The 9,369-nt window shown below is 36.9% G+C and overlaps 1 protein-coding gene and 1 long non-coding RNA gene across 2 annotated transcripts; one reads left to right on the forward strand and one right to left on the reverse strand.

Moving 5' to 3' along the window:
* Positions 1-222: 222 nt before the first annotated feature.
* Positions 223-2,309, forward strand: LOC135588488 (uncharacterized). Its single transcript, XR_010476297.1, has 2 exons — positions 223-1,355; positions 1,586-2,309. It is a non-coding gene; the product is annotated as an uncharacterized LOC135588488 (long non-coding RNA).
* Positions 2,310-3,534: 1,225 nt separating this feature from the next.
* LOC103996468 (putative protease Do-like 14) lies at positions 3,535-9,131 on the reverse strand. The gene is made up of 10 exons (XM_065194307.1): positions 8,974-9,131; positions 8,705-8,845; positions 8,482-8,628; positions 8,287-8,390; positions 7,047-7,258; positions 6,722-6,803; positions 6,103-6,230; positions 4,610-4,730; positions 4,135-4,227; positions 3,535-3,702 (listed from the first exon to the last, which is right to left on the reverse strand). The coding sequence occupies exons 1-10, from the start codon at positions 9,083-9,085 to the stop codon at positions 3,535-3,537; spliced, it is 1,308 nt and encodes a 435-aa protein (XP_065050379.1). The 5' UTR covers positions 9,086-9,131.
* Positions 9,132-9,369: the final 238 nt, after the last annotated feature.

Raw genomic sequence — 9,369 nt, forward strand, 5'->3', positions numbered from 1 at the left:
TACTGATAGGATTCTTAAATGGATAATCAACACCGGTAGAGAAATATCCAAAAATAATATATACTTTGGAGTTGATCTAAGCAAAAGAAAAATTCAACTTATCTATCTAAGAACATTAATTTGGTAGATTTATTTACAAAGATTATTGAATGTTCATTGAAATCTTATTCGACATGTTTCAAGAGTGCTAGTTAGAAAGCTTTAATAATTTATCGTAAGATCCTAAGCTCGAATCTCATCTTCTTTGTTTATCATACAAATAAAAATAAAAAGAGAGAAAGAGGTAAACAAACATATAACTCTTTTATAATTTCTGTCTTAAAATTTTATTATTTATTATTATTATTATTATTTGATAAAGAGAGATGATGGGATTACTCCTTTACGATCTAAAAAATTAAGATTTAAGTTATCAAAATAATCTCTCTATATTTAGATATCATCATAGAAAAGAATATATGATGAAGAGAGTAAAAAAAAAAAAAGATACATTTTGATAGAAAGAATCTATAAAGTTAAAAAAAAATACTCCTTTACGATCTTAAAAAATTTAGATTCGAGTTATCGAAATAATTTCTCTATATTTAGATATCATCATTAGAAAGAATTTATAATGAAGAGAGTAAAAGAAAAGAAAAAAGAAAAGTATATTTTGAAAGAAAGAATCTACATTCTTAGTAATAAAGTAAAAAAAGTAAAAGAAAAAGAAAAATGATTGTAAAACCAGCATGGACCATGTCAGAGAGGCACAAGGACAAGGAAATGGAGACCTTAGTTTGGCTGGTGATGGGAGCTGGAAAGAGACAGGGGGATGAGGGGAAAATGAAACATGGCCAGGGGAGAGGAACCTTAAACATCAAACTTGGCTATCCTTCTCCACAAGGCAAAGAAATGTGCCCCACGAACAGCATCACCATCCCCCACCGCTTTGCATGGGGTGAACAATACCTCCGACTTGTTCATGGGATGCAGTGTATCCAGCCCTCGGCTCTCCAACATCTTCCTTGCCCTCTCATCGTCCCACAGATGGATAGATAGATAGATAGATAGATGAGAGCAGGTAGCTGGCTACCGAACACACACAGTAACAAGAGCAGCACCAGTCCATCCATCTTAACTTCGCAGAAGCTGCCTTCCTCCTTCGAAGCATACGTCTCAACAAACTTTTCCTGTCCTGATTGCATCTCGTTTAACTTGAATTGCAGGAGAAGAGCGAGAGAGGAAACATGCACTGACATGTGTTCATGCAATTCTTCTTCTTCTTCTTCTTCCTAATGGATCTTAAAGTGAAGAACCATTCAGGGAGAGGACCTCACACGGTTGTTTCTAAGAGTTGCCAAGAGCAGACCAGAGAGGTAATTCTTTCGTCGCCTCGATCATTAAATGATGTTTTGACATGCAGAAGATTGATTATAGTGTTTCTTATTGTCATCCGGTGTGAATTAGGAGTTTGCATTGTAACTTTTTTGCTGGATCAAGATCATAGTTCCATCACAAAAGACTGAATCTTTATCTGATCACCAGTTTTCTTAACCTTACCGCGTAACTAAAAAGGAGTTGATGCCTGCCTCTCTTACTGTGTCAGGAAACCAAGCATCCGAGGGTGCCACTAGATTTATGGTTTTGAAGCATCACTCACGATTGACGAAAACCAAAACATAGGAGACCGGATTCTCTTCTCTCTCTTCCATAGCTAGATTTGTCGGACTCGTACGAAGACTGTTTGGTTTGGAGATCTCTCGAGCCTCGGACTTCATTTAAGAAGCTGGTTTTCAATACGAAGGGGAAGAGTAGCACATCGATCTCGAAGCCATTATTGAAGAAAAATCTGCTCGTGGAATAAATTCATCTGCTCGGTAAGCCTTGTTGGCAAGAATGCAAAAGGATCAGAGCGATACGAGATCTTTTCGGCCTGGATCGACGGAAGGCAGAGGGAGGAGGAAAAGATCGATGAGCGGTTCGAGTACGGACAAGAGAATCCTTCCGCCGCAAGAGCCAGACCAAGGAAGCTCAGCTTCCAACTATTTCAGCATGGAGTCATTCCTTATGCTCATCTTCCTCACCATGTCTCTGCTGATACTTCCCCTTGTATTGCCTCCACTGCCGCCTCCACCTTCCATGTTGCTGTTACTTCCTCTAGGCATACTTGCCTTACTGATGATCCTGGCTTTCATGCCCCCAGATATAAGAAACATTGCCTCCTCTTACTTGTAACTATGTTGCGAATTTTCGGTTCTCGCGAGATAAGAGTATTTGTAGATTCAGAAACTATTTTGAGCTAAAATTATATATGTTGCTACTCTACTGCACATGATGCCACCTCTGAAAAATGTAAGAAGACGGTTCATATTTGCTTGGTTTCTGTGCCTACGTTATGTAATTGATATGGAAACTATACTGCTTTAGATCTCGTGGAACAAATGATCGTGCCAGAAGAATTCCTCGGACTAGAGAAAGTGGAAGAAATTGCTTTAGTTCATCGAGACAAGAATAGAAAAACATCTTCTGTGGCATCTTAAATCGTTATTTTGCATGATCTGAAACATAGTTTATAAGAAGAACTTTAACTATTTCTTGTCTGATAATTAAATGATTTCTTGTTCTCCTCGACCTTCTGCTTCCAAATCTTGAGCAGTAAGGTTATGACTTGCGTGAGTGCAGAGTGGTTTGCATCCTTATGCTTGTATCGATGAGTTCTTGATCCAAACAAACACATTTGATTTCTCCGCTTATGGACTGGTGTTGAGTAAACTACATATCACAACCATTTCGATGTTTTTTCAAGTTAGAAGAGTCTTTCGGACTCTACTCCACTGAAGTTGCTGTTAGCCTATAATGAAAAGATCGGTTTGTAGGAGGTGCAGGATGGATTATGACTTCAACAGAACATTGTTGTCGAAGAGGACCGGTGATGGTAACCTCTTGCATCATCCATGCAAACATGCAAATGATCTCGACATACGAATATTCTGTCATGCTCTTATCATCGCCCACAATCACCAATACTCCTCTTAGAAGGTGACCGACAATTAGACTGCACGAGTAACTTATTACTGCGTTCCTGTTCTTGAACAACAATTGATATCTAATCTAATCAGAACAACGGTAAACGAAGGTCCCGTGAACAAAGAATTGATCTTGAAACAAGTCCTGATATTTCTCAGCGATAGGCATAATTTGTACCGGCCTTTGCAGATAACATTTCGTTGTTCTACAATTTTCCTGTGAGTTATCATATTGAAGGGCAAAAGTTGGTAGACAACAAGAACATAGAGGAAATCGAACTTGAACATCCTGCAGACAGTGAACTTGAAATAGCCCAAGTAGAAGCACAATGCAAGGCTTGATACAAATTGATCCTTGTTCGTCCTCAAGTCGAAGAGCCCCCACAACATCTTAGTTCTTAGCTAATTGTCATACCACTGTAACAGATGTAGCTAAATCAATCGCACATCATTTTTGAGTCTATTATCTTTCCTACAACTCATGAACCGTTTTACCTCAAATCTTACAATTGTCAAACTCGTACGATATTTACCTTAAGACAGTTTTAGTGGAGAAATCCTCTAACATTTCTTGAGGTAGGTCAATCATAGTTTTGGCTTCCTTGGGCATTACAGTCAACGTCATGGATGTATTGTCTGCTCGTTTTATGAGCACTTCCAAAGTCTTCCCAACCTGATCCTCCATGATGTCTATGATCTATAAAAAGATAACAATTATGTAAAAAAAATTAAAATAACAATTATTATTATGATACTTTTCTTTAAAAATTAAAGGAATAATCAATTTTTATGTATTTTGAACACATAATTTATATAGTTATGGAGTACTGGAATGTCTCGAGGCTCTATGTGATATTACACTAATTGTTTCATCAGGCATTGCTTGAAGGTATTTGATTTATATATTAAAACATGAAAACGAAAAAATGTTAGTTAATAATTTTATCAAAATTAAATAATAGAATCTAAAAGCGATTATATGAAACTTTTCAAGATAGGATGGAAAGGAAAGGATTTGGAACTTGAAAGAGAACTAATTTTATATGAATTCTCCTGACTAGTAAGTTAATATATTTAAGGATGTAGGTCATAGTGTGTTGGTTTCTAGTAAATCTGTGGAAGTACGTACCTCTTTAGCGGTTCCAACGGGTTTCTTGTCAAACTCGATGACCACATCACCTGGCCGAAGTCCAGCATGCTGAGCTGGGGATCCCGGGTTTACCTGGTGGACATTATGTGAATGAATGCATCATTTTTTAGGTTGCCTTGCAGGAATACAACATGAGAACATAACAATAAAGATGAATAATACAACAAATGAGCCTGCCAATGCATAATCCTCTTTCTCCTTTTTTTTTTCTTTTAATTGAAATATTGTTTAATAAGCAAATCGTTTAATTAAAAGATGAACATAATATTGTTTAAGAATATTGTTTAAAATATTCTTAATTTTTTCTTTAACGTGACCAAAACCAAACCACAATTTTCAAATCTAATTAACTCCCTGGCGCCTAAACAAAGACCAACATCAAGCACTATAGAGTAACCTAATATAAAAAGCATCTCCATTATCCTATACCATACTACCACTAGACGAAGCTTACCGCGCATACTTGCACACCTTTGATTACGTCCGGAAAGGAAGCATCTTTTTTCTTAAAATGTGCAATTTTCCTTTCATTAAGATCACGCACCTTCATTCCAAGCCGTGGTCGGATTACCCTTCTGCACAAACCACACACCGTTACTGAATATATTAAAAATATATAATGCCAGAATAAAAAAAGAAATTATATAAATAAAGTAATCAACCAGTATCGAAACTTTCTACCTTTCATTACTGAAACAAGTACTGGAACTTCCACATATATAACAATATGTAAGGCAAATTACAAACAAATATCATGAAATAAGTGCCAATACATTGCGTACCATATCAGTAGCAGCAATGATCCACTATCAAGATTTTATTTTAAAAAAATTACTTCGAACATATAAAATATTCTAGAAAACCCTGAATATATTGCCCCCATATGAAAACTGAAAATTTTCATTTTCAAAAATGAAAATGAAAATGAAATTATTAGAAAATTTATTTCATTATTCTTCATTATAATTCTATATTTTATTAGGTTGATTATATATAATGAATATAATAGTCTTATTATTTCTTTATAGGATAGCTACTTATAAGATATTGATATTTATTATAGTAATAGGATTAGCATATTTGAAAATTTTATTACTTTTCTATAGGATAGAGAACCCAAGACAAAGCGTGAGAAGAGATCCTATGTTACACCATGTCTAATTTAAATCAAAATGACACCAAAACAACATTTGTAGTAAAAAATTTATGTGTGGGATACTAACTATGGTCCACAACATTAAAAAGCAAATAAGACAATACATCCTCCAAAAATAGCTAAAATTTTGAATATATAATTAATTTAGATGCCATCAACAGAGAACTATTTAAATGATTAAATTCTTAAAACTAGATAGATGAAACTCAGTTTCACTTAATATTTTAAACTAGGGAAACTCTCCATCAAGTAAATAGAAAAAAAATGTTTTGCACAAGGATATTCTGAATATTCCACTACCTTTGCAATAACTAGAAAAATCTTAAATGACCCACTCGCTCAAATATTTAAATACGCTTACTCTTTCCCACATCCTATTGTTGACCTACTCGCTCCACCAGCACCCTATTAAGCTCATCTCCAATCACTTTATTTCTCCAAGGTTGCCACTTCCTACATCTCCACACTTTCGCCTTTAGCAACGTAAGCTCCTACCAATAGCTCCACCATCAACTCTGCTATAGTTATCGATGGGTTAAGCAAAAGGCTAAAAAATATTCAATCAATAGGACATTATTTAGGATGTCAATAAATAATGCCAGTAAAATGATAGAATTTTGTTGCTTGTGTCCTCGAACAAAATACCAGAATTTCTATCAGTAGGACCTTATTAAGGATGTCAGTAAAAAGTTGATAACTAAGGGAGATATTAGAACAAATCCAACGTTAAGAGCCAAAGTGATGTTAAAAGCAAAATGAGATAAGAGCAGCCGAACCAATACAGAACATACTCATTCTTTTCGAATTGCTCAATAATTTTCATGATTATATCGATTGGCACTGCAAAGCTCATTCCATCTGCTGTGTTGACACCCACAACCTCGCCATCAAGGTTCACAAGGGGTCCTCCAAGACTTCCCTATAAAAAAGAAACAATCGGCAAATAAAATGATCATAAACTATTCCATGGTTATGCTAGAAAAAGCTGAACTAAAAAGGTTAGACAATCAAATATGTTGCAAATCTTTAAACCTTACAAGTTCCATCGACTGCAATTTGATGTGTATATTATGAACTGTGTTCTCTATTTTCTTCTTTTGCCAGTTATCTATCTAGCCAAGACATAAAAGTCATGCATGCACTGCATTAAGGAACCTAACCATCTAATGAGCATAAGCTAAAAAAGTTCACCAAATAATTTCATTTTTCGGAAAGAAAAATTCCTAGCAAAATTGTAGTTCAGAATATATAGTAATAACGAATAACGATAAACATTTGCATTGTAACAGTGAAAAACTGATACATCTGCATATACAACCCAGAGAACCATAAGGATACAAGAAGATCTGGGAATGACCGATACGTTCTTATAGTTTATTATTTCAAGGGAAAGAATGAAAGTAAGCTTGCCGTATTAATTGCACAATCTGTTGGCAGATGCTCCCTTCGAACACTTCCAAGCCCCAAGTCATTGCTATCCCGATCAGTGCAGCTACATATAAACGGGAAAGATGAAAACAACCTTTAAAGAAAAGGTGTAGCAAAAAAAGAAGAAACTCTCTGTGCTTCTGACATGTTGCAAGCATAAGCTCATAATAACTCCAGATCAAAACCATAATAAATAATTTGAATAAAATTCTTATAATATTCTTGGAATGACTTGTATTAAATCAAGAATATGTTATAATTAAGTAGAAATTGATCGAGAAGCATGTTAATTTCTACGTTAACACACCTTACAATGCCTGATGTGATTGTATTTTGCAGAGCTTGTGGGGTTCCCAAGGCAATAACCTGGTCGCCTGGACGAATCTTAGATGACGATCCAATTCTAGCCGTTGGCAGTGGAGTTTCAGATTGTATCTTCACAATGGCGATGTCTGAAAGGAAATCAGCAATGACCACTGTGCCCTCAAGTTCACGGCCATCTTGTAAAGTTACACCAATCTATTTTATTTGTCAAAAGAATAATCAGTAAAATTTGAAAACAAGTCAGATATTTTCTTGCATTAACAACTAAAAAGAGACCAGGATGGCAGCAAACAAATTATTCTCTTGTTTTTCTTCTTAGGCAAATATTAGGGTTTCAAATAAAATTAAAATGTGTCTGATCATTGCCAGAGTGCCAATGGCAGCTGGCTTCATAATGGCCCAGCGCAGTCCCAGGTCCCAAAAGACCTGCCCTGACGAGGACCGAGCTAGTTCTAATAAACTGTAAAAGTATGCAGATTTTAGGAACAAAGCATTTCAACTAAGCACTCAAGAAATGGCCTCCAACAATATATAAAGAGACTCACCATTCAAGCCCATCTTGTCAGTGACTCCTTTCTCAAAGAAAGTTCAAACATCTTTTCCTTCTAGAACTTACACAAAAGTTATCATACATGTAGACGATTTGCTTTGTTCAAACAACTAAAATCTCCTTATAACAGTATTTGTAACACTAAAAATGAATGAGTAAAACCTGAATCCATCAAGCCAAAATGAGATATGTAGAATAAAGGAAATACCTTACATTAGCGCATAAAGCAGAGCCTAGCCACCTTGTTTTATCATTTTATAACAGTATTGGTAACACTACATATGAATGAGTAAAACATGAATCTATCAAGCTAATATGAGATATGTACAAGAAAGGCAATACCTCAAATTAGTGCATGCAGCAGAGCCTAACCACCTTGTTATCATTGCTACTTATCTATCATGGTTTAAGTAATTCTTATATGGTATGCATCGACTCTACAGGCTCTAATTTTATTTGCTTGCAAATGTATCTACAAACATTCAAACAGATGCTAAATGAAATTTTAGATTCTCAGAGACCATCTAGAATTACTGACATTGTCTTATAATCAATAACACCAGAGCTGCTTCATGAAACTGACTATTAGAGCTAAGCTTTCCAAAGTCTCTAACATTTCTAGGGCAGATCTAATGAAATAAAATGAACAATTAGTCTCCGACTATGCACCGACCTTGCTTTTAGAAACCTTTCTCGAGTTGAGGGATTCTGCCACGCAGCTCGCGCTGGTTAAGATCGTTCCATCTGGATCAATTATTGTGCCGGATCCATACGGACCTACAGAAATGTTTTGCAAGAACTCACCAAACAAAACCATACAAACAAAAAACCCAAGATCGACATAACCTAAATCAAGAGGCATCCTCACCTTGAGCGACAGATACATGCACCAAAGCAGGGCAGGCAGCAGCAGCCGCCTTGGCAATAGTGTCGCTCTGCATACAACCAGGGGAGCTCGGCCCATCATCCCGGCTCTCTCTGGAAGTCTCCTTACTTGAACCCGACAGCGGAATAGGTCTCACGGTGGAAGAACGCGACGTAGGATACCCTAGATTTAGAATCAAGAATCAGTCATTTCCGAAGAAATGTAAAAGAAGGAAATATTGGCTTGAAATTTAAACCTCCGGAAGGGGTTGAGAAGAGATATGAAAGAGTGAAGTCTCGCAAGAACAGATCCGACGTCGAGGAGAGGAACTGCCGCAACGGAGCCGAGATCGAAATGACTACATCAGCCGCGGATGGGGAAGACAATAGAATTAAGATGTGACAAGCTACAAGAATGTTGAGATGAATAGGTAAGACGGAGAAAGAAAGGAAAAGGGCGAGAGAAGGTTACTGGCGGGACGGAAGGGGCCGTCGAGCGTGGCGGACGAGGAGGGAGCAAGGGCGGCTCCGCCATAAAGCGCGGTGAGGGCGACGAGGCCGGTGGCTGCGCTGCGGCGTGGACTCTGCGTGAGGAGTCGGCGGAACATGTCTCTTCGACGTCGAGGGAACCGATCGCGACTCTCTCTCTTCTTCGTCGCCTTCCTTCGGCTTGGGCTTGGCGCCAAGAATTTGTTACGATGGCAACAGCTTCTCATCCAGAGTATTTATAGTCGGCATCAGGAAACGAATTAACTGCTCGAGAACGGACCATTCGAACCAGAGACCCCAAATTACATGTCTATACCTACAAAGTTTCAAATTAACAAAATTACCCAAATACAATATTAAATATAATAACACTAGAAAACGTTAGTTCGGAGGGATAAATATA

The sequence above is a fragment of the Musa acuminata genome, chromosome BXJ1-8 (genome assembly GCF_036884655.1).
Source record: "Musa acuminata AAA Group cultivar baxijiao chromosome BXJ1-8, Cavendish_Baxijiao_AAA, whole genome shotgun sequence".
Taxonomy (NCBI): domain Eukaryota; kingdom Viridiplantae; phylum Streptophyta; class Magnoliopsida; order Zingiberales; family Musaceae; genus Musa; species Musa acuminata.

Bases quoted from the DNA above. Each gene is read 5' to 3' on its own strand.
- LOC103996468 (XM_065194307.1), bottom strand. From the start codon at position 9,085: ATGTTCCGCCGACTCCTCACGCAGAGTCCACGCCGCAGCGCAGCCACC. The intron at 6,804-7,046 runs GTGTGTTAACGT...GTTTATATGTAG, and splicing joins ATCACATCAGGCATTGTAAG to CTGCACTGATCGGGATAGCA. The intron at 3,703-4,134 runs GTACGTACTTCC...ATCTTTTTATAG, and splicing joins CCGTTGGAACCGCTAAAGAG to ATCATAGACATCATGGAGGA.